At 50.5% G+C, this 24595-nt stretch overlaps 1 protein-coding gene across 2 annotated transcripts; it reads left to right on the top strand.

Moving 5' to 3' along the window:
* The first annotated feature begins 326 nt into the window (after nt 1-326).
* Nucleotides 327-20238, top strand: RDH13 (retinol dehydrogenase 13). 2 transcript variants are annotated; one of them, XM_012775536.3, is made up of 7 exons: nt 327-466; nt 4529-4647; nt 7309-7464; nt 10056-10160; nt 17380-17592; nt 18442-18543; nt 19323-20238. In XM_012775536.3, exons 1-7 carry the CDS (start codon nt 402-404, stop codon nt 19565-19567), a joined length of 1005 nt encoding a protein of 334 aa, XP_012630990.3. In that variant the 5' UTR covers nt 327-401; the 3' UTR covers nt 19568-20238. The 2 variants fall into 2 exon arrangements, with proteins under 2 accessions (XP_012630990.3, XP_075855097.1); XM_075998982.1 differs by lacking the exons at nt 17380-17592; nt 18442-18543; nt 19323-20238 and adding an exon at nt 11641-13417.
* The last annotated feature ends 4357 nt before the right edge of the window (nt 20239-24595 follow it).

Below are 24595 nucleotides of genomic sequence, written 5' to 3' on the forward strand. Positions count from 1 at the left end.
CATATTTTTATATGAAGAAACAGGCTGATATATTTGAAAGACCGACAGACGGTTGCAGTCTGAAACTGGCAGAGGTGGGATTCGAACCTTCGTTTCACTGCGGAACTGAGTGTCACCTCTCTCATAGTGCGTCGAGGGCGACGTAGAGCCAACAGGGCTAGGCCCCGCCCCCACGACCATGGCCACGCCCCCGGCTCCCGAAACTACCATTCCCAGCAGAGACAGCTCTCGGAGCCCAACCCTCTAGGTCCCGCCCGGGGGGCACGCCCCTTCACCTGAGCCACGCCCCTCGCCGCCCGGTTCCGGAAACTGTGGGCTCCGCTGCGCCTGCGCCGCCCCACGTGGCTGGCGGGCGGCCCGGGGGAGGCGGGTCTGCTGCCGGGTTCCACTCGCTGCCCGGCATGAGCCGCTACGTGCTGCCCGTGTCCGCGCTGGGCACGGTTGTGGGTGGCGCGGTGCTGCTCAAGTGAGTACGCGGCGGGCTGCGGGCTGCGGGCGGGGAGGACTGGCCCGGGAGATTGAGCTCCGCGCCGGCCTCGGAGGCCTGGGGCTGGCCGCACCGACCAGGCCCTCCCGGCGTGCTGGGGCCGACAGCGCTGGGACAGGCGGATCACCTGCCCAAGGTCACCCTGAGGAAGGGTGGGACTGGGCTTCTAGTTCGCATTAATTTATGTATTCGCAAATAGCTCTTTCCATGTGTTCTGCGCTGGCCTTATCCAATATTAAAGAAAGGATTGTGCAACTCAGTAAGCGAAAAGATCCTACTGCCTAGGAAATACAGTATACGTATATCTTTCGTGTCTTTCTCCCTCTCGTTTATCTTTTTTTTTTCCTTTCCTGAGAAATTTGGGGTTATACTGAATGTATGGTACAGTACCTACCATTTATTCTGTACCTGGGGAAAATGCCTTTCTTTGTTAACAAGGCTAGTGAGTGGGAATCCCAGGGAGGAATCCAAGCGTGTCTGACTTCAGAACCCATAGTCTTAACACCACTCTGTGTACTTCAAATCCTGTTTTATTTCTACCTTTAATTTAGTATTAAAGGGTACAAGTTCACCTGTGTTCTTGCAGACTGTTGCTTCGGTTGTAGAGGGTCTCATCCTGGGGCTACGTGGTCTTCCCTCCCTCCTTAGTGACTTTTTGGTTGTTTGCTTTCTTTGTGCAGTTAGAATTGACACTGAATGAGTATAACCCTTGGGTATATATGTCTGTCCCAGCACCTTTTGGATAAATGTCTGTGAGTGGTCCAGAGACGTTGCCCACAGTTTGACTGTAGACACCAAAAAATTACTGTCCTGAAAGATTTAGCAGACTCTCCTGTGAGTAGTTGTCCTGGCCCGCGGGACCTTTTGTTACCTGTGGGGGGCGAGGGGGACCGCGCCTGAAAGAGATGGGCGAGAGAAAGAAACGAGACCAAGCAAATGGTTGTCAAGGTCTACTTTATTTGGATTTTTAGTAGGTTTTATATACAGAAACAGGGAAGTAGAAACAGAAAAATAGTGTAGGGGGATGATGAGGCTTGGGTGTGGGCCAATCAGCCCCAATCAGCATCCCAATGGCATCGGAAGCTGTTTGTGATTGATCACTCCACCCCAACCTGGCAGGGGGTCGGGAACAATTGCAGGTAGGATGCCCTGGAGCAAGCACGTCATGGAATGCATTCTTCTCTTCTCGGAACTATAGCTGGAGGGCTGCCCGTGTGTAGGACAAGTAGGTGGAATGTGGAGGGTCTTAGTCTCCAACTAGTAGTGGGTGAAGTGCTGGTTTCCTGACATCTGTCATTGTTTTTTAAAAGATTCCTTCCCATTGTGAGGAAAGGGAGAAAGAATGGTATTTCTTTTTAATTGGCATTTCTTTGGTTACTATAAAGATGATTTTCTTTTTCATATCCTCGATTATTTCCTGAGGCCTCCCTGAGTGCCAGCCCTACCCAGGGTGTTCAGGTACAGACTTGGGCTTTCATCCTGGACAGAGGTGGAAGTCTCTGCAGGGTTTTGAGCAGGAGAGCAGCATGATCTGAACTGTGAGCCACTGCACTCGGCCTATGTTTATGTGTATTTTACACGGTAAGAAAACTAAAAAGAAATAAAAATAAAGGAGGAAAGGAACAAGGAAGACTGGGTGTGGTGGCTCATGCCTATAATCCTAGCAATTTGAGAGGCTTAGGTGGGAGAATCACTTGAGGTCAGGAGTTTGAGACCAGTCTGAGCAAGAGCAAGACCCCATCTCTATAAAAAATTAGAAAAATTATCCAGGTTGGGTGTTTGCTCCTGTTGTCTCAGCTATAGGGAGGCTGAGGCAAGAGGATGCAGTGAGCTGTGATGCTGGGAGACAGAGTGAGACTCTGTCTCAAAACAAACAAACAAAAAGAAATAATGAAAAAAGAAAACCCTGGCACTATCAGTTACCTCTAGAGAGGGGAAGTGGGTTACCTGGGGGACAAGGCTAGAAGGGAGATTTTTGAGATCTCAAATTTTGAACCAGGTGTCTGTTGTATTCAAAAATAAATAAAAATTTAAAATAATGATAATATATAACTCACATAATATGATAGTATAATAAATGAAGAGAAGCCGCATTTGCTTGGGCCTGTGGTGGCATCAGTAGCAGGGGGTGGTTTAGGAACATGGACTCTGACATCAGACTGACCTGGCTTTGGATTCTGACACTTTTTGTGACTGTGTGGCCTTTAGTAGGTCATCTATAAGATGAGAGAAATTACCTTTCCCCACCCCACTGGGGTTGCCACAGGTATTTAACCAGAGAATTATGTGTGCCCAGTGCTGTGAGCCCACCCTCCCATCTTTAGGTAACTTCTTGGGGTGGAGGCATGTACTATGTATCAGCCCCTTTGGCAAGCATGTCCCATGGCTTAACTTTGGATCTTCACAAAACCCTGTAATGTAGGTGCTGTCATCATCCAGTGTCACTGAGTTTGTGCAGCATCCTCAGGGAAAGAGTGCTGGGTTTGCAAACTGTGGCTCCCCGGCTGATACTGGCCCACTGCCTTAGTTTGTAAATAAAGTTTTATTGGAACACAGCCATTTTGCCTGTGGCTGCTTTTGTGCTACAAGGGCAGAGTTGAGTAGTTGCGATGAGACCATATGGAACACAATGTAGAAAATATTTACCCTTTGGCCCTTTTCAGGAAAAGTTTACTAACTGCTGGGTGTACCTCATTTTAAGAGAAACAAAAACAGCTGCCAAGCAGTCTATAGCAGCACTGTCCAGGAATTTTCTGTGTGATGATGGAAGTGTTCTATATTTGTACCGTCCACTGTGATAGCCACTGACCATATGTGCCTATTGAGCGTAAAGTAGGGCTACTTAATTTTAATTAAATTAAAAATTAGCCTCAAGTGGCTGGTGGCCACCATGCCCTTCTTCTGTGGCTGTAGTGTTATTTGGCGAGCCCCTATTGGTGGACATCGGCTTGTTTCCCATGGTTGGCTTTTGTGGCGTATGGGTGTGTTAGGCAGAATAATGACTCCCTAAAGGTGTCCATGTCCTGATCCTCAGAACCTGTGATTGTGGTACCTCCCATACCAAAAGGGACTTTGCTCATGTGCTTAAGTTAAGGATCTTGAGATGGGGAGATTATCCTGGATTATTGGGGGGCCATGTAATCTTATGGGGTCTTTGTAAGAAGGAGGCAGGAGGACCAGAGTCAGAGGAGGAGATGGGAGGACGGAGGCGGAGGTTAGAGTGATGCACTTTGAAGATGGAGGAGGGGCCGCCAGCCCTGGGTGTGGGTGGCCTCTGTGGGCTGGAGAGCTCAAGGACCGGATTCTCTAGAGCCTCCAAAGGAATGTGGCTCTGCTGACACCTTAGTTTTTATCTCAGTGAGACCTTTTTTGGACTTCTGACGGCAGAACTATAGGATACATTTGTGTGGGTGTAAGTGGCTAAGTTTTTAGTACTTTGTTTCGAGGTTTTTTTTTTTTTTTTTGAGACAGAGGCTCGCTTTGTTGCCCAGGCTAGAGTGAGTGCCGTGGCGTCAGCCTAGCTCACAGCAACCTCAAACTCCTGGGCTCAGGCAATCCTCCTGCCTCAGCCTCCCGAGTAGCTGGGACTACAGGCATGCGCCACCATGCCCGGCTAATTTTTTTTCTATATATATTAGTTGGCCAATTAATTTCTTTCTATTTATAGTAGAGACAGGGTCTCGCTCTTGCTTAGGCTGGTTTCGAACTCCTGACCTCGAGCAATCTGCCCGCCTTGGCCTCCCAGAGTGCTAGGATTACAGGTGTGAGCCACCGCGTCCGGCCAGTTTTTAGTACTTTGTTATAGCAGCTGTAGGAATCTCATACAGAGGGCATTTATAAAATACTGATTGTCACCTCATGAAGGCCTTTCCACATACCAGACTCTGGGTTGAACCCTTTATGGAGAACATGACGATTATCCCGTGGTGTGATGTGATTTTGTTTCTGTCTTTCAGTTGGGGGGATGAGCTCAGATCATTGAGTCGGGGCACATGGGGTGAGATTGCACAGAGAGAACTGATCGTGCTGTTTCGCCTTCAGAGACTATGTCGCCGGCGGGGCTTGCCCCAGCAAGGCCACCATACATGGGAAGACGGTCATTGTGACAGGTGCCAACACGGGCATTGGGAAACAAACTGCCTTGGAACTGGCCAAAAGAGGTAAAATCCCATCTGCTTTTGGATCTCAAAGACATATTTGCACAGCTGTGTTTAGTGCAGTGTTATTCACAATAGCCCAAAGGGGGCAGCAAGCCAAGTGTCTATCCACAGATGAAGAGATAAACCAAGTGTGGTGTGCACAAGAATGGAGTGTTATTTAGCCTTACAAAAGAGAGAGATTCTGACACATGCTCCAGCAGAGGGGAACCTTGAGGACAGTATGCTAAGTGGGATGAGCCAGTCCCTGAAGGACAAATACTACCTGATCCCACTTGTGCGAGGTGCCTGGAGGAGGCAAATTTATAGATTCAGAAAGTTGAATGGTGTTTGCCAGGGGCTGGGAGGGGAAATGGGGGGTTGTTTGATGGGTGCAGTGTTTTAGTTTTGCAAGATGAAAACTGTGGTTACAGGTGGCAAGAACCAGACTCATGGCTATTTAAGCCAAAAAGGCTCCTGGTACTTGGGAGACATGAAGCAGGGTTTGGGGTCTCAGAGGACTCTGTTGACCCTCAGCATGTTTTGGTTTAGGTTTTTCACTTTTTGTTGGCCTCACTGTTTCCTACTGTGGTCAGACCAGTCTTAATGGCTGAGACATGCCAGGGTCAGAGGTCAAGGGTCAGGACCTGACTCGAGCTGTTCTAGGCTTACTGGTTGGGCATCTTGTAGGCCACCCCTCTGGGTTGATATGGTGTTGTCTTTTTTTTTTTTTTAGAGACAGAATCTCACTTCGTTGCCCAGGCTAGAGTGAGTGCCGTGGCATCAGCCTAGCTCACAGCAGCCTCAATCTCCTGGGCTCAAGTAATCCTCCTGCCTCAGCCTCCCAAGTAGCTGGGACTACAGGCATGCGCCACCATGCCTGGGTAATTTTTTGTATGTATATTTTTAGTTGGTCAATTAATTTCTTTCTATTTTTAGTAGAGATGGGGTCTTGCTCAGGCTGGTTTTGAACTCCTGACCTCGAGCAATCCGCCTGGCTCAGCCTCCTAGAGTGCTAGGATTACAGGCGTGAGCCACCATGCCCAGCATGATGTGGTGTTTTTCTGATTGTTAGACAGGTTATGGAGGAAGTCTGGTAGAGCCTTCCAGATCTCTTGAAGATGGATTCAGTGGGATTCCGTCAGCTGGGATGGGAGTGCAGGTTGGGGCCTGGGAGAGACCGGAAACTCTCTTTGGGCTTCTGGAGTTGGGGTGGCCAAGGCATGGGTCCCTGCTGGGCCAGGCCTGAGTTGCCTGTCTATCCCCAGGTTAGAATGGTAGGGGATCATGACTGGCAGCCCCCTGCCCTCGGGGGTGGGGGTGGGGCAGGTATTCCCAAAGGGAGGGACATGTGGTCCTACAGGAAATGGCAAGAAGGGAAGTTGGGTAGACACGCCCACTGGCTGCCATCTGGGGGGTGTTGGGGCGGGGACAGGCAGATTCTGGAGGTCTCGTGAGGTCTGTTTTGTACTTGGTGAGTGTGAGGGGTTGTGGGATGTGCAGGAGCAGCTGGATCAGCTGTGGGCAGGAAAACCACACAGATCCGCATGGTCTGTATTGTTGTCCCCTGTCCTTTGCTGTGTCCCTGTTTCCTGTTCTCAGTTTTCTAATTAAAAAAATAAAATTAAGGCCGTGCAAGGTGGCAGGATCGCTTGAGGCCAGGGGTTCCAGATCTTGAGCAAGATCAAGACCCTATCTCTACTAAAAAAATTCCATTGTTGAAAAAAATTAGAAAACCAGATTTATTGAGATATAATCCACACAGTTCACCCATTTAAATGTATAATTCAATGATTTTTAGTATATTCATGGAGTGGTGCAACCATCCACATAGTACCTTAGAGCACTTTCATCACCCCAGAAAGAAACCTTGCTCCCTTCAGCCATCAAGCCCTGGTTCTCCCTCTCCCCCCCAGCCCTGGGAGACCACTAGTCTGCTGTTAGTCTGTCTCTGCGGACTTGCCTATTGTGGACGTTTCATATACATGGAATCCTGTAAATAGAAGCACGCGCTATGTGGCCTTTTGTGTCTGGCTTCTTTCACTGAGCACGATGTTTCTGAGGTTCATCCACAGTGTAGCCTGTATCAGTGCTTCACTTCTTTTCATGGCTGTATAATATTCCCTGTGTATGTGAACAGGCCATATTTTGTTATCTGTTCATCTGTGGATAGACACTGGGTTGTTTCTGCCTTTTTTTTTTTTTTTTTTTGAGACAGAGTCTCACTTTATTGCCCAGGCTAGAGTGAGTGCCGTGACGTCAGCCTAGCTCACAGCAACCTCAAACTCCTGGGCTCAAGCGATCCTCCTGCCTCAGCCTCCCGAGTAGCTGGGACTACAGGCATGCGCACCATGCCCGGCTAATTTTTTCTATATATATTAGTTGGCCAATTAATTTCTTTGTATTTATAATAGAGACGGGGTCTCGCTCTTGCTCAGGCTGGTCTCGAACTCCTGACTTTGAGCAATCCGCTTGCCTTGGCCTCCCAGAGAGCTAGGATTACAGGGGTGAGCCACCGCACCCGGCCTGTTTCTGCCTTTTGACTCTTGTGAATAGTACTGCAGTGAGCATTGGCTTACGCATTTTTAGGTGAGCGTGTGTTTCACTTCTCTTGGGTTGGTACCCAGGACTAGATCATTCATGTATTTGTGTAGTAAACATTTTGTTCCTATCCCGTGCTTCTAGGAGGCAACATCATCCTGGCCTGTCGAGACATGGAGAAGTGTGAGGCGGCGGCAAAGGACATTCGCAGGGAGACCCTCAATCACCACGTCAACGCCCGGCACCTGGACCTGGCGTCCCTCAAGTCCATCCGGGAGTTTGCAGCGAAGATCATCGCAGGTAGGCCGGAGAGCACTGGCCTCCCAAAGCCAGGCTCCGAGGAGCAAATGAGTCAAACCAGTCCTAGAGCAGGGGCTGGCAAATTACGGCCCTGGGGCCAGTCCAGTTGCTGCCTTTTTTGTGCAGCTTGCGAGCAAAGGTTTTTTTGTTTTTGCTTTTTACATTTTTATATTTTATGTATCTTAAATTTTAAATGGTGGAAAAAAATCAAAAGAAGAATAATCTGCGACCTGTGAAATTTTTTGAAATTCAGATTTCAGTTCCATAAATACAGTTTTGTTGGGACACAGTCATGCTCATTCATTGACGTGTGGTCTGTGGCTGCTTGTGTCACAGTGGCAGGGATAGCAGAGATAGAGGCCGTGTGGCCTGCAGAGCCAAAATATTTAATATCTGGTCCTGTACAGAAAATGTTTCCTGACTCTTGCTCTATAGGAAAACTAACTCCTTCTGCAGTGGTTTGGATAAGACAAACTATTGCAGAAGAAGCAGATGTTAAGAGGGATTGGACGTCCAGGGCATTTTTTGGGTGTGCAGAGAAGGATTAATTAACATGCCGTGCCCGAGGCTGCTATGTGTAGCAGGCTGGCCCTTGGCTGGCGTCCAGGAACCTGGGTTTTGGAGGCGTTGTTGAAGGTCTCTAACGCCACCTTCAGGTACGACGATTGCTAGAAGGAATCACGGAATTCAGCAAAGCTGTTACACTCAGGGTTATGGTTTTATTACAGTGAAAGGATACAGATTAAAATCAGCAAAGGTAAAAGGTGGGTGGGGAAGAGTCTTGGAGAGACCAGGTGTGAACTTCCACCTGTCTTCTCCCAGTGGAGTTGTGCGGAAGGGTACCACTCCCAGCATCATGTGTGATAATAAGTCTGGAGTATTGCTGATGGGCGAAGCTCCCCCTGGGCCTCGGAGTCCAGGGTTTTTACTGGGGGTTTATGATATAGCCATGGAGCACCTGCATGACTCACTGACTTACTTAGTGTCCAGGCCCTCTGCATGGCCCAAGACTCCCACCCTAAATCACATTGTTAGGATAGACTACCTGGCATGGCCCAAGGCACCAGGTAAACACACACACTCTTATCAGATAGGATATTAGAGGGGGGGTGCTAAGGGGTTATCTCCTAGGAGCCAGGTCTTTTTTTGGAATTTGCAGGGTTTGGACAATCCAGGCCTGCTGAGTTAACCCTTTACTGCACAGGAGGGTTCCCACTATTGCCAGAGCTGATAACAATGGCTCATTGTGTTTAAACTGTACAATTCTGCTTTCCTTTTGGGAGTCTGGAATTTGGGTACTGTCTTAGTCTGTTTGGGCTGCTGCTACAGAGTACCGTAGACTCGGAGGTGTGTAAACAGCAGACATTCATCACTCGCAGTTCTGGAGGCTAGAATTCTGAGATCCAGGTGCCAGCATGCTTGGTCCTGGCGAGGGCTCTCTTCCAGGCTGCAGACGGCCACTTTCTTCTTGAGTCCTCACTTGGTAGAAGGAGGGTGCACTAGCGCTCTGGGGCCTCCTTTGTGGGGATACCAGTCCCATGTGTGAGGGCCCCACCCTCATGACCTTGTCACCTCCCAGTGGCCCCACCTCCTAATACCATCACCTTGGGGTGAGGATTCTAGCACGTGAATCCTGGGGGAACATAACGTTCAGACCATAGCAATGGCTGTCACACCTGCCCCCAGAAATATCTGTGAGACTCTCTCGGGCCTCTGTGCCCTCAGGTGTGTTCCCTACCTTCCCTGCTTTGTCCTAGGTCTCAGGCTGCCTTCCCCAGGCCCTCGCCTGGGCTTCCTGCGTTTGGCCAGTGGCGGGCAGGTGGGGGCGAGAAGGTGGGGTGTTTCTCCCCATCTCTCTTCCAGTCTCCAGAACTATGAGAGAATACATCTGTTTTAGGCCACTTGGTTTGTGGCACTTTGTCAGGGCAGCCTGAGCCAACTGATCCAGGGAGGCAGGCTCTGTTACTCACCCGTTTTATAGAAGAGGAAACTGAGGCTCTGGTCTCTGTGTGTGTTCTCTGGGTGCTTGTGCAAGTGCAGCGGCAGGTTTGGGAACGAGACCTGGTGCCGTCTGCCCCCAGCACCTCGGCTCCCGCTGGTCACCCGTGTCCGAGGCCCTGGGGCCCCTCAGGAAAGGTCTCCAAGGCTTAGACGGGGGTGTCTGAGTGTCCTGGGGCTGCTGTAACTAAGTGCCACGAACCAGGTGGCTTGAAACACCAGCAGTTTATTCTCTCACAGTCCTGGAGGCCAGAAGCCTGACACCGAGGTGTCTGCTGGGCTGCGCTCCCTCTGAGGCTGGGGTGGGGGTGTTCTTCCCTACTCGTCCTTGTCCAGTCTCTGCCTCTGTCATCACATGACCTTTCTCCCTGTGTGTCTCTGAGTCTCTGTTTTCCTTTCCTTTGAGGCTACCATCGTATTGGATTAGGGTCAACCCTGGTGACCTCATCCTAACCCAGCTGTTACTGCACAGACCCTGTTTTCCAAAGGAGACACCTTCACAGGTGCCAGGTGCACAGGGACGCTTGGGGGCCTCAGGCAGGGGTGGAGTCTGTCCTCACCCCCATGCGTCTGTCCCCACCCCTGTCTTGCAGAGGAGGAGCGAGTGGACATTCTGGTGAACAACGCGGCCGTGATGCGGTGTCCCCACTGGACCACCGAGGACGGCTTCGAGATGCAGTTTGGCGTGAACCACCTGGGTAAGGCCTGGGCCGGGGCTGCGCTGCGGGTGGTGGAAGTGCGGGAAGTGAGCGGGTTCCTCGGGGGTGAGTCATCGCTTGGGGAGGGATCTGGCTCCACTCTCGGGTCACTCAGCAGCTCGGGTTCGTCACGTGGACGAACTCGGTCTGTCGTTCCACACTCCGTCAGCCCCTTGGCCTTTGTCCTTTTGTCCAGAAAACACTGCGATGTTTCCATCCATCAGTCTGTCCCCAGCCTCCATCTGTCTGTTCTCAGTCTTTGTCTGTCTCTCCCTAATCTCTTTCAGCCCTGCCCTCCTGCCCTCTGCCCTGTGTCCTCTGCCCTCTGCCCTGTGCCCTCTGCCCCACCACTCTGGCCTCCCTCCCTTCCTCCATCACTTCCAGCTCTTTCACTCCCGGAGCGTAGAGTTTTGTGCTCGCTTGCCGTCTGCCTGAGGCGCCCTTTCCCGGGTCTCCGTGCGGCTGGCCCTTTTGTGTCACGAGGTCTCAGGCCAGTGCCCGTCTCTCGGTGAGGCTAGGCGAAGGCGACCTGCTGGTGCCACTCAGATCCATCGTTCTCTTGTTTGTTGACCGTCTGCTCGACCAGATGGCAGGTCCCTGGAGGACGGGAACTCGTCTTTTTCATGCTCTGTCTCCAGAACCAGCACAATGCCTGGCACACAGCCAGCACTCAGTAGGCACCTTCTGGATACTGTGGCAAGAATGCAGCCACAGAGGCAGTAGCCCATCCTTGCTAAGAGCCCAGGCTCTGCAGTCACGTGGGGCTGGCTTTGTACCTCGGCTTTGCTGCTTGAGCGCTGTGTCGCCTCAGACAAGTGACCTAGCATTTCTGTTCCACAGTGTCATTTGCAAAGTGAGAGTTGTAAGTGCCAATATGTTAGTTACGTGGGATTTACAGGTTCACTTGCCAAATTGAAGACCCGAACAGCAGGGCCTTAGAGAAGGCAGTTCATTTTCCTTTCTTGGAAGTCCAGGCTGTGTGAGGATTCTAGGGTGCAGACTCCTCATAACTCATTTCTTTCACCGTCTTTGTCTCTGTGCACTTAGATGGCTCTTTGGCGAGACCTCTTTCCTGCCAAGGGGGAGGGAGGAACAGGGAAGAAAGGCCGTGGCCTGAAGCTGCATGTTGTGTTAATTTGCTCATGCTGCCGTAACAAAGTCCTGCAAACTGAGCGGCCTGGGTGACACAAATGACCTGTCTTGAGGTTCTGGAGGCTGGAAGTCAAAGATCACCACGTTGGCAGCATTGGTGCCTTCTGAGGGCTGTTCCAGGTCTCTCTCCTAGCTTCTGGTGGCTTCCTGGCAATCTTTCCTTTCGCTGGGCTTGCGGCTGTGTCACTAGGGTCTCTGTCTCCATCTTCACGTGGTTTCTCCGTTTGTCTTGGTCTGTGTCCCCGTCTCCCTCTTTGAAAGGACACCAGTCATATTGGGTTAGGGCCCACCCTGATGACTTCATTTTCATGTGATTTCCTTTGAACAGCCTATCACCAAATAAGGTCACATTTCGAGGTATTAGAGGTTAGAATTCCAACATATTGGATCGACATGGGAAGAAATCAGCGAAGGAACTCAGGAAATATGAAGAACCAAAAGGAAAACACACCCCCAAAGAGGAGCACCAGCCCCCTAGAAACGGACACCAACCCAAATCAGGCAACCAAAATGACAGAAGAGGAATTTCGTATGTGGATCATAAGAACACTCACTGAGTTGCAACAACAACTCAATAACCAACACAAACAAACCACAAAAAGCCTCCAGGATATGGAAAAAGAAATGGACACAATGAAGAAAAGCTTAACCGAACTCCTGGAAATGAAGAATCAATTCAAAGAACTACAAAATACAGTGGAAAGTCTCAAGAACAGGGTAGATCAAACAGAAGAAAGAATCTCAGAGCTTGAAGATAACACCCTCCAATTAAATAAATCAGTCACAGAAATACAGCAGAGAAACAAGAGAAAAGAGCAAAGCCTACAAGAGCTGTGGGATTATGTGAAGAAACCTAATGTGAGGGTCATAGGGTTACCAGAAGGGGAAGAAGACAACACTCAAGAGTTGGACAAGCTGTTTGAAGACATAATAGAGGAAAATTTCCCAGGCCTTGCTCAAAATCTTGATATACAAGTTCAAGAAGCTCAGAGGACCCCTGGGAGATTCAACGCAAACAGGAAGACGTCACGACATGCAGTCATCAGACTGACCAAAGTATCAACTAAAGAGGCCCTTCTAAGAGCTGTAAGACAAAAGAAGCAAGTAACATACAAGGGAAAGCCAATTCGAATAACACCAGACTTCTCTAATGAGACTTTACAAGCAAGGAGAGACTGGGGCCCCATTCTCACTCTTCTGAAACAAAACAATGCCCACCCTAGAATCTTATTCCCTGCAAAACTAAGCTTCCTATATGAAGGGGAAATAAAGACATTCTCAGACAAGCAAAGTCTCAGAGAATTCACCAAGACAAGACCAGCCCTACAAGAAGTACTCAAAACAGTGTTACGCACGGAACACCATAATAAAAACTCATGAATATAAAAACAACCAAAACCCAAAGATTAAAGGCCAGATAATACAATAGCTCAAGAGAGAAATCAAAGAACAATATCCAACCCAACAGAATGAACAGTAATCTACCTTACCTATCAGTTCTCTCAATAAATGTGAATGGCTTAAACTCTCCACTCAAGAGACATAGGCTGGCTGAATGGATAAGAAAATACAGGCCAAGTATATGCTGTCTTCAGGAAGCACATCTAACCTGCAAGGATGCATATATACTAAAAAGGGTGGAGATCAATATTCTAAGCTAATAGAAGCCAAAAGAAGGCTGGCGTGGCAGTTCTAATTTCAGACGATTTAGTTTTTAAAGCAACAAAAGTAGTGAAAGACGAAGAGGGTCATTATATAATGGTGAAGGGCACAGTTCAACAAGAAGAGATAACAATTTTAAATATATATGCACCCAACTTAGGTGCACCCAGTTTCATAAAGCAAACCTTACTGGATCTAAGCAAATGGATTAATAGCAACTCCATAATCACCGGAGATTTCAACACCCCACTGACGGCACAAGACAGATCCTCCAAACAGAAAATTAATAAAGAAATAATGGACTTAAACAAAACCTTGGAACAACTGGGTCTGACTGACATCTCCAGGACATTCTACCCAAAATCCACTGAATATACGTTCTTCTCATCAGCTCATGGGACATTCTCTAAGATTGACCATATCCTAGGACACAAAGTAAATCTCAAGAAATTTAAAAAAATAGAAATCATACCATGTACCTTCTCAGATCACAGTGGAATAAAACTAGAAATCAACCCTAACAGAAACTCACATTTCTACACAAAAACGTGGAAATTAAACAACATCCTACTAAATGATTACTTCATAAATGAAGAAATCAAGATGGAAATAAAAAAATTCTATACTCCTACACTGCTGGTGGGACTGAAAATTAGTTCAACCTCTATGGAAAGCAATATGGAGATACCTTAAAGCGATACAAGTGAATCTACCATTTGATCCAGCAATCCCATTGCTGGGCATCTACCCAAAAGATCCAATTACACTCTGCAGAAAAGACACCTGCACTCAAATGTTTATAGCAGCACAATTTATAATTGCAAGGCTGTGGAAACAGCCCAAGTGCCCATCAATCCAAGAATGGATTAATAAAATGTGGTATATGTATACCATGGAGTACTATTCAGCTCTAAGAAACAATGGTGATATAGCATCTTATATTTTCCTGGTTAGAGCTGGAACCCATACTATTAAGTGAAGTTTCCCAAGAATGGAAAAACAAGCACCACATATACTCCCAGCAAATTGGTATTAACTGAACAGCACCTAAGTGGTCATATAGGTACTGCAGTAATAGGGTATTGGGCAGGGGGGAGGAGGGCGGGTATATACATATATAATGAGTGAGATGTGCACCATCTGGGAGATGGTCATGCTGGAGACTCAGACTTGTGGGGGGAGGGGGGGAAATGGGCATTTATTGAAACCTTAAAATCTGTACCCCCATAATATGCCAAAATAATATATATATATATGTATATATATATATATATATATATATGAAAGTTTAAAAAAAAAAAGAATTCCAACATATCTTTTTTTAGGGGGACATAATTAAACCCATAACGCACACATTACTACCATTCACATCGTATTGCCTGGACACAGTCACATGATCTCATGTAGCTGCAAGGGGCAATGTGGTTTTTCAATGGGTAGCCTTTTTTTTTTTTTCTTTTTCTTTTTGAGACAGAGTCTCCCTTTGTTGCCCAGGCTAGAGTGAGTGCTGTGGCGTCAGCCTAGCTCATGGCAACCTCAAACTCCTGGGCTCAAGCAATCCTGCTGCCTCAGCCTCCCGAGTAGCTGGGACTACAGGCATGCACCACCATGCCCAGCTAATTTTTTCTGTATATATTTTAGTTGGCCAATTAATTCCCTTCTATTTATAGTAGAGACAGAGTCTCACTCTTGCTCAGGCTGGTTTCGAACTCCTGACCTCCAGCAATCTGCCCGCCTCGGTCTCCCAAGAGTGCTAGGATTACAGGCGTGAGCCACCACTCCCAGCCTCATTGGGTAGTCTTGTGTGCTGTTTAAATATTCTATTACTGAAAAAGAAATGGAGAAGGGATTTTGCGAGACAGAAGGCAGTCTCTTCCCCAGATGACCTTATAGGGTTATTGCAGGGCTTGACATTTGGGGCTGGATAACTCTTTGTTGTGGGGACTCTTTTGTGCATCGTAGGATGTTTTAGCAGCACCCGTAGCCGCTACCCACCAGATGCCACCAGCGTCCCCTCCTCTTCTTACAGTAATGACAACACAAAATGTCTCCTGGAGAGCAGAATTGTCTCTGGTTGAGAACCAGGGGTTAGTGGGTGGGTGAAGTAAGGTAATGGTCTCAGCACAGTCCTTGGTACATAGTGTCCAGTAAAAATGTTACTTTGATCTGGCAATCTCACTGCTGGGTGTATATGCAGAGGAAACGAAATCAGTGTGTCGAAGAGATCTACACTGCCACGTTTAGTGCAGCACTGTTCACAATAGCTGAGATACAGAATCTGTCTAAGTGCCCAGCAGCAAATGAATGGGCACAGAAAGTGCTTGCATGCGTGTGTGTGCGCACGCGTGTGTGTGCGTGTGATGGAGTACTCAGCCTTAAAAAAGGAGAGCCTATAATTTTTGACAACATGGATGAACCTGGGGACATTATGCTAAATGAAATAAGGCAGATACAGAACACAAATACTAAATGATCTCACATGCAGAATCTGAAAGAGTTTAGCTCACAGATGTGGAGAGTAAAATATGCATAGCAGGGGCTGGGATTGAGGAGATACTGGTCAAAGGATACAAAACATCAGTCAGGCAGGAGAAATAGATTCCAGAGCCCTCTGGTGCAACCTGGTGTCTGCGGTTAATACAGCGATCACCCCTTACCTGTGGGGGAACATCCCAGGACCCCAGTGGTTGCCTGCAGTCATGGATACTACCGAACCCTATGTATGCTATGGTTTCTTTTCTTTTCTTTTTTCTTTCTTTCTTTTTTTTTTTTTTTGAGACAGAGTCTCGCTTTGTTGCCCAGGCTAGAGTGAGTGCTGTGGTGTCAGCCTGGCTCACAACAACCTCAATCTCCGGGGCTCAGTGATCCTACTGCCTCAGCCTCCCGAGTAGCTGGGACTATAGCCACCATGCCCGGCTAAGTTTTTGTATATATATTTTTAGTTGGTCAATTAATTTCTTTCTATTTTTGGTAGAGACGGGGTCTCGCTCAGGCTGGTTTTGAACTCCTGTCCTCGAGCAATCCGCCCGCCTCGGCCTCCCAAAGTGCTAGGATTACAGGCATGAGCCACCACGCCCAGCCTCTTTTTTCTTTCTTTAATTGATTCCGTAACAGATTACATACTGTTTTTTTCTATTTGATAACCAAGACAGCTACTAAGTGACTCAGGGGTGGGTGGCGTACACAGGAAGGACACCCTGGACAGAGGGACGGCTCACAAGCTGGGCAGGACGGCGCATGAGATTTCATCACACCACGCAGAATGGCATGCAATTTAAAACTTACAAACTGTTTATTTCTGGAATTTTTCATTTAATATTTTCAGACTGCAATTGACTGTGGGTAACTGAAATTCCGGAAAGTGAAATCTCAGATGAAGGGGGACCCCTGTACATATTAATATTATACTTGAAAATTGGTAAGAAGAGTAGGTTTTAAATGTTTTCATCACAAAAAATGCTAACTGTGAGGCAGTGCTGCATGTTAATTAGCTTGATGTGGCCGTTCCACAATGTATACATATATCAAAACTTTGTGTTGTACACTCTAAATGTATACCATTTTTATTTGTCAATTAAAAAACATTAATTAAAAAACCAAATTAAAGGCTGGGAGCGGTGGCTCACGCCTGTAATCCTAGCACTCCGGGAAGCTGAGGCAGGAGGATTGCTTGAGTTCAGAAGTTTGAGACCAGCCTGAGCAAGAGTGAGACCCCATCTCTACTAAAAACAGAAAAATTAGCTGGGTGCAGTGGTGTGTGCACCTGTAGTCCCAGCTACTCGGGAGGCTGAGGCAGGAGGATCGCTTGATCACAGGAGTTTGAGGTTGCAGCAAGCTATGATAACACCACAGCACTCTAGCCTGGGCAACAAAGCACACTGTCTCAAAAAAAAAAAAAAAAAAATTAAAACTGTAATGAGATGCCATTTCACCTCCACTTGAGTGGCTGTGATAAAAAGAGATAACACATGGGCCAGGCGTGGTGGCTCATGCCTGTAATCCTAGCACTCTGGGAGGCCGAGGCAGGAGGATTGCTCAAGGTCAGGAGTTCCAAACCAGCCTGAGCAAGAGCGAGACCCTGTCTCTACTATAAATAGAAATTAATCGGTCAACTAAAAATATATATAGAAAAAATTAGCCGGGCATGGTGGCGCATGCCTGTAGTCCCAGTTACTCAGGAGGCTGAGGCAGGAGGATCGCTTGAGCCCAGGAGTTTGAGGTTGCTGTGAGCTAGGCTGACGCCACACAGCACTCACTCTAGCCTGGGCAACAGAGCAAGACTCTGTCTGAAAAACAAAAAAAACAACATGTTGAGGGTACAGAGAAGCAGACTCGTCTGTTATTGGTGGGAACTTAAAATGTTATAGCCACTGTGAAAAGCAAAATCATCTTATCCTCCGTCCAGGTCACTTTCTCTTGACAAACTTGCTGCTGGACAAGCTGAAAGCCTCGGCCCCGTCGCGCGTCATCAACGTCACGTCCTTGGCGCACGTTGCTGGGCACATAGACTTCGATGACTTGAACTGGCGGGAGAGGAAGTACAACACCAAGGCCGCCTACTGCCAGAGCAAGCTGGCCGTCGTCCTGTTCACCCGGGAGCTGAGCCGGCGGCTGCAAGGTGCGGGCGTGGCGAGGCTCGGTTTCCCTCTTCTTCGCTCTGGGCCTGGGATGGCCCTTCTGTGACCCTGGCCTGGCGGAGGCCGAGCAGCGGCCCCAGAACAGAGCGGGCAGAGTGTGGCGCCGCACCAGCCCACGCCCTGGGGTGCCTGGAGCAGGTGTCACTGATCCATCATTCTTCTGGTGACTGTCCTGCAGTCCCAGGCAGCCTGGTGATCAGGTGTCCCTCCCGGCTGACCTTGGCCAGGCAGCTAAGCCTTTGGTGCTCTGGGCCAGCGCCTCTCGACCTGGTATTTGTTAGCTGCTGGAGACAGGTGCCCACAGCTGGGTGGGGGAGGGGCTGCTCTGGGCATCTAGCGGGACGAGGCCAGGGTCGCAGCTCACTATCCCACAGGGCACAGGACAGCCCCACTGCTCACCGCCCACAGCAGCCACCACCCACGGCAGCCACAGCACCGAGCCGAGGGCTCTGCCCTGGGCCCCTGCTTCTCAGCCATGGTCCGCTGACCGACAGCCCCGACCTGGCATGGGAGCTGGTCACGGAGCATCTCAGACCCCACCCGGACCCGCCGTTCAGACTCTTGGGGCAGGGGGTGTGTGGATCCTGGTGTTCTGGGCTTGTCAAGCCCTCCAGGAAAGAGCTGCTGCGGCAGCCAGTGACAGAGCTGCCTTGCGAGATGCGACCACTTGACACTGAGGTTTCCGAGAAGAAGGACTGTGTGGATTCGGGCGTAGGAAACGGCCTAGCCCGGGGAGCCCCAGAGCCTCGCGTGGCCGCGCGCCTTCCCAGTAAGGAGTGAGCGTGGCGTGTGTGGTGACTAATCTCCCTCATGCTTCTCTTCCTCCCCAGGCTCCGGGGTGACTGTCAATGCCCTGCACCCCGGCGTGGCCCGCACGGAGCTGGGCCGACACACTGGCATGCACAACTCCACCTTCTCCAGCTTAACGCTCGGTGAGCCCCCTCCTGGCCTGGGGTCCCCTCGAGGAGCCCTCACCCTGCCCTCTCAGCCCGGGGCCCAGGACCTCCCTAACTGTGCCTGGGGCTTTGTTCTCACCCCTCCCCTGTTCCCAGGGAGGGAGATGGATCACTTCCCTGTGGGGATCTGGCCTGCCAGCTGCACACAGCCCCAGGAAACAGGCCAGAGCCCATAGCCTGATAAGAAAACCATGTCGTAGGGGGCAGGCGGCGGAGCTGACTCAGGGTAGCTCTGGCTGCACCCCACACTAGCTGTGCCCCGGGAAATTTCTGTCCTGCAGAGTGAGGGCCATGATAGGACCCACCTCAGTCACTGGGAGGATGAGATGGGACCTTTCTTAAAAGGACCAGTATGGCGCCTGGCCCGGAGTATAGGCTGAATACATAAGGCTTTATAACTAGTATTTATAACCCTGAGAAACGTCTAGTGTGGGTGGGTGCTTTAGCTGAGTCTGGTAGCAGGTACATTCAATAAGTAGAAGTTATTTTAAGGAAAGATGGGGTAGGGCTTGGGCTCGGGGCTGACCGAGAGGGGAGAGCTTCCATTTCCCTGGGGAAAGCCAGAAAGGCTTCCTGGGAGAGGCAGCTTTGAGGCTGATCCCTGTGTCTGCAGGAATCTGCCCGGGCGGTGCCAGGGAGGGGACGTGCAGCTGAGGGAGCCACGGGACAGCGGGCAGGAGGCGGGCAGTACTGGAGGGACAGGGCTTTTGTGTCCTCTCCGAGCTGGGGCCTGACGCTCTGTGGGCTGATTGCAGGGCCCATCTTCTGGCTGTTGGTCAAGAGCCCCCAGCTGGCGGCCCAGCCCAGCACGTACCTGGCCGTGGCAGAGGAATTGGAGGGCGTTTCTGGAAAGTACTTCGATGGACTCAAAGAGAAGGCTCCGGCCCCTGAGGCGGAGGATGACGAGGTGGCCCGGAGGCTGTGGGCTGAAAGTGCCCGCCTGGTGGGCTTGGAGGTGTCTCATGGGTCCTCTGTGAGGGCACAGTCCCTCCCCAGGTAGCCACCTGGGAGGCTGGGTCTCCAGGATGAGCCCTCGAGGACCCCAGGCTGCCACGCCCCCAGCATCCTCCAGGGGGCAGTGTTGGGCCTCATCTCGGCTGGCAGCCGTGTGCATGGCCGCAGGTGGCCGCCGACCCAGGGGCTGGCTGGTGCCACGTGCCCGCTGCCCGCAGGCCAGTGAGTGGGGCCATCGCCGGCCTCCCTTGGGAATCTGAACTGATCTGAACGGGGACGGCCAGGGGAGGAGTCGGCGCCCTCTGGTTGCGGGCAGCGTCTGACGCGCAGGTGGAGTTCGCGGTTCCCCGTGCGGCCTCCGCCTCTCCAGCGGGGGGGTGCAGAGTGACCCCTGCAGGACCGCGTGGCGAGCAGCGAGCTGTGGCCTGGCTGGTGAGTGGCTGCTGTGCGTGCCTTGCCGGCGAGTGTTTGCTGAGCCTTTCTGTGTGCCTCGCCCCACCGGCTGCTGGCGACACGCAGGACAGGCCGACGGGGACCTGCCTGTCACCGCGGAGTTCACGCTCCCAACTGCATGGAGCGGAAACCCCACCAGCTGCTGCTGCTGGGGACCCAGGATCGCCGGTGCTGACCACCTTCCCTTCAAATCCTGCGGTAATTTAAGCCGCAGACTCTCAAACTTGCTCCTTAATAATAATAATAAAAACCCAACAAATCTAACTGGGTTACAGGTTTTATTTTTTTCTCCATGTGTGAAAAAATGCCAATGAGCTGAACAAAGACAACTTGTGGGCCAGGTGCAGTGGCTCACCAGAGATCCTAGCACTCTGTGAGGCCAAGGTGGGGGAATTGCTTGAGGCCAGGAGTTCAAGACCAGCCTGAGCAATGTAGTGAGACTTGTCTCTACAAAATTAGAATAATTAGCCGGGTGCCGTGGTGTGTGCCTTTAGCCCAGCTACTCAGGAGGCTGAGGCAGGAGGATCACTTGAGCCCAGGAGTTTGAGGTTGCTGTGAGCTAGGCTGATGCTACTGTACTCTGGCCCAGGCAACAGAGTGAGACCCTGACTCAAAAAAAAAAAAAGCCAGACCCCCCCTCCCCCCCGCAAACCAAAGACAACTTATGGATTTATTCCTTTTAGGAAACTAAGATGCCAATTTAAATATTAGACTAAGCAGAAGATCAGACTTTTTTTTTTAGACAGTCTCACTTTGTTGCCCAGGCTAGAGTGAATGCCGTGGCGTCAGCCTAGCTCACAGCAACCTCAAACTCCTGGGCTCAAGCGATCCTCCTGCCTCAGCCTCCCGAGTAGCTGGGACTACAGGCATACACCACCATGCCCAGGTAATTTTTTCTATATATATTAGTTGGCCAATTAATTTCTATCTATTTATGGTAGAGATGAGGTCTCGCTCTTGCTCAGGCTGGTTTCGAACTCCTGACCTCGAGCAATCCGCCCGCCTCGGCCTCCCAGAGTGCTAGGATTATAGGCGTGAGCCACCTTGCCTGGCCAAGATCAGATTTAATTTAGAGATGAAAGGCCCTTTCAAGGGGCAGTGATGGTCGTGGTCTGGGTGTCTTGCAAGACAGTGATAGGACCGGCAGGGATCGGGGGAGGCCAGGGGCTCTCAGTGTGGACGCCCAATGGAAAGAAGTGCCCAAAAGCTCAGTAATCAAGATGCAAAAAGTATTTTAACATTTTCTTTTGAGATAATTGTGGCAGCCAGGGATGCTACCCAGTACCCTGCGATACCCAGAACAGCCGCCCCCCCCCCGGAGAGACGGGGCCCCGGATGTCAGCAGTGCTGACGAGGGGATGGACGGTCGCTGCCTGGAGTGTGTAAATGCAGTTAGTTTTCTGTTAGCACAGCGGAGGGCGAGCGTGAGGTGACCCGGCTCTGGGAGGCAGCTTCCCACTTGGCCCCCAGCGATGCCCACCTCCTGGTGTCCGTGTCCCCTGCTGTCCCCTCCCTTTGAGTGTGGCAGGACCTGGCAAGGCATGGCAGAGGGCAGAGGCCATGGTGCCTCACTTCTGTGATGAGGCTGCAACACCAGGCTTCTGTGATGCCGTGGGCCGGCTGCCCTGTGCAAAAGCCAGAGAGGAACCCAGACCCTCGGTCCAACAACTGGGAGAAACTGAGTCATGCCAGTCACCGCATGCTCGAGCTTGCTGTGTTCTGTTGGTTCGGAGCAAGTGACAGGTTTAGCCTAAGAGGAGCAGATGGTTCCAGGGCGTGACTACCAGGAGGTGGGAGTCACGGGGGCTGTCCCAAGAGCCTGCCCACCCCAGGGGTGCGTGCGTGTGCGTGTGCGCGTGTGCATGTGTGCGTGTGCATGTGCGTGTGCGTGTGTGTGTGTATGCATTTCCTACTGTGGCATCGTGGAAATACAAGTGTGAGGACCAGTTCTGCCAGATGGGTTGGCCAAGGATAACCTCAAAACCCCTGGTTGTCCAAACACACATGGGGTTCACTTGGGCTCTCTCTTTCCTTTTTCGTTGTGGTGAAAAATAATGTAACATAAAATTTACCATCTTAGCCATTTTTTTTTCTTTTCTTTTTTTTTTTTTTTGAGACAGAGTCTCATTCTGTTCCCCAGGCTAGAGTGAATGTCGTGGCATCAGCCTAGCTCACAGCAACCTCAATCTCCTGGGCTCAAGCGATCCTCCTGCCTCAGCCTCCCAAGTAGCTGGGACTACAGGCATGCGCCACCATGCCCGGCTAATTTTTTCTATATATATTAGTTGGCCAATTAATTTCTTTCTATTTATAGCAGAGACGGGGTCTCGCTCTTGCTCAGGCTGGGTTTGAACCCCGGACCTCGAGCAATCCGCCCGCCTTGGCCTCCCAGAGTGCTAGGATTACAGACGTGGCCACCGTGCCCAGCCCATCTTAGCCATTTTTAAGTGCGCGGTTCAGTGGCTTTAATACATTTACCTTATTGCGCAGCTGTGTCCACTGCCCACCTCCAGAACTCTTCATCTTGCAGAGCTGAGACGTCCACACCCGTCCCCAGCCCCTGGTGACGCCGTTCCACTCTCAGAGTCTTGCAGATTTGACCATGTTAGATTCCTCCTCTAACTGGAATCATTTGTCTCTTCGTGTCTGGCTTATTTCATGTGGCACAATGTCCTCAAGGTATATCCGCTGGACGCTGGGGTCCAAGTTGAATTGCGTTACATGTTTATCGTGTGCAGGGGTGAAGTGTGGGCATCACCAGGTGGTGTGTGTTGTACCCCACAGGTAAGTTTTCATCCCTCACACCTTCTGCGACCCCCTGTTTTCAGTCTCCAGTGACCATCATACCACTCTGTGTGGACTCTGCTTTTATTTTTTTATTATTTATTTATTTTTTGAGACAGAGTCTCGCTTTGCTGCCCAGGTTAGAGTGAGTGCCGTGGCATCAGCCTAGCTCACAGCAACCTCAAACTCCTAGGCTCAAGTGATCCTCCTGCCTCAGCCTCCCGAGTAGCTGGGACTACAGGCATGCGCCACCATGCCCGGCTGATTTTTTCTATATATATTAGTTGGCCAGTTAATTTCTTTCTATTTATAGTAGAGACGGGGTCTTGCTCTTGCTCAGGCTGGTTTCGAACTCCTGACCTTGAGTGATCCTCCCGCCTCGGCCTCCCAGAGTGCTAGGATTACAGGCGTGAGCCACCACACCCGGCCTGGATGCTGCTTTTAAATGTGTAGATTCTGGGTCTCACCTCTAAAATTCTAGGTCAGGGGAGGGGCCCGGGGTCTAAACTCCTGACCTGCTGTGGGGGTTGGGGGGTGCAAGCAGTCTGTCTGAGGAACATACTTTGAGAAACTCCACACTCGGGATGCCTACGCCCCACACAGCGCTGCCTGCCTTGGTATCAGGGCTGCTGCTTCCTGGGGTGCATATTTTCGTAATTCCATGGCGAGTAAACAGGTACTGCTAAGAACCACCCACTTGCTGCCCCTCGGGACCCAGCCACCAAAGGGTTAATACTTGTCACAGGCTCAGGGTCCAGACCAGACCCCTGCCCAGGGCTCTGTCCGCATCCTCTGTCCTCCCTCTCCCCCCACCAGCTGTAAAATGTTTTTGAACATCCCCTGTCTTGGGTAGCCAGGGGTTGTGGGGGTGGGGGGAGTCTAGCTCGATGCCTGGAACACCCAGTTGCCTGGAACAGAGAATGGTTTCTGTTGCTTTCCTAGGGTTTGTGTTTCAGAAATGGGCAAAGGAACTTTTTTTTTTTTGTTTTTTTTTTTTTTTTTTGAAAAAGCCAGTCAAATTTAGCAGTGGGGGGTTGAATACCAACTTTAGTGACACTAATGTGAATAAGTTCTGATAACCCACTACCATCGGACCAGCCTGTTTGTTTGTTTTAAGACAGAGTCTCACTCTGTTGCCCAGACTAGAGTGCCGTGGCGTCAGCCTAGCTCACAGCAACCTCAAACTCCTGGGCTCAAGCGATCCTCCTGCCTCAGCCTCCCAAGTAGCTGGGACTACAGGCATGCGCCACCATGCCCGGCTTTTTCTATATATATTTTATTTGGCCAATTAATTTCTTTCTATTTATAGTCGAGACAGGGTCTCGCTCTTGCTCAGGCTGGTTTCGAACTGGTTTTTAGTAGGAAGCTGGCTTTGCTGCTTCCTCCCCCGCAGTCAGCAAACCCCAAGCAGGAACCTGTGGTCAGCGATGGCTTTTCCAAGATGTGTGTTGAGAAAGGATCCTTAGATAGCAGCCTGAGCGGGGGACGGGGTGTGGGGAGCCGAGGGGGGGAGGGCTGCCCACCAAGGTCCACTGCGTCACCTTCCTGCATCTCTTGGAAGTTTCTGGACATGCAGCTATGCCGTGTCAAAGGGCTCTACCCTCGTTCACGTCGAGGGAGGTCGCAGGAGACATTCTAGGAGCCAGCAGGTCTTCCTGCCATTGTAGCAGAGTGTCACCTTGATTCCAGCTCCACAGGACACAGTGTCACAGTGAGACCGCTCGTGTGACTCAGAGGCAGCCATTCTCCCAGGGTGCCTGCCGGGGAGCGGAATAAGCGCCACGCCAGAGACGGTCCAGCTGGGGCTGCTCAGTCGGTTAGCAGGTGCGTCTCATCT

The sequence above is a fragment of the Microcebus murinus genome, chromosome 32 (genome assembly GCF_040939455.1).
Source record: "Microcebus murinus isolate Inina chromosome 32, M.murinus_Inina_mat1.0, whole genome shotgun sequence".
In the NCBI taxonomy this organism is placed as follows: domain Eukaryota; kingdom Metazoa; phylum Chordata; class Mammalia; order Primates; family Cheirogaleidae; genus Microcebus; species Microcebus murinus.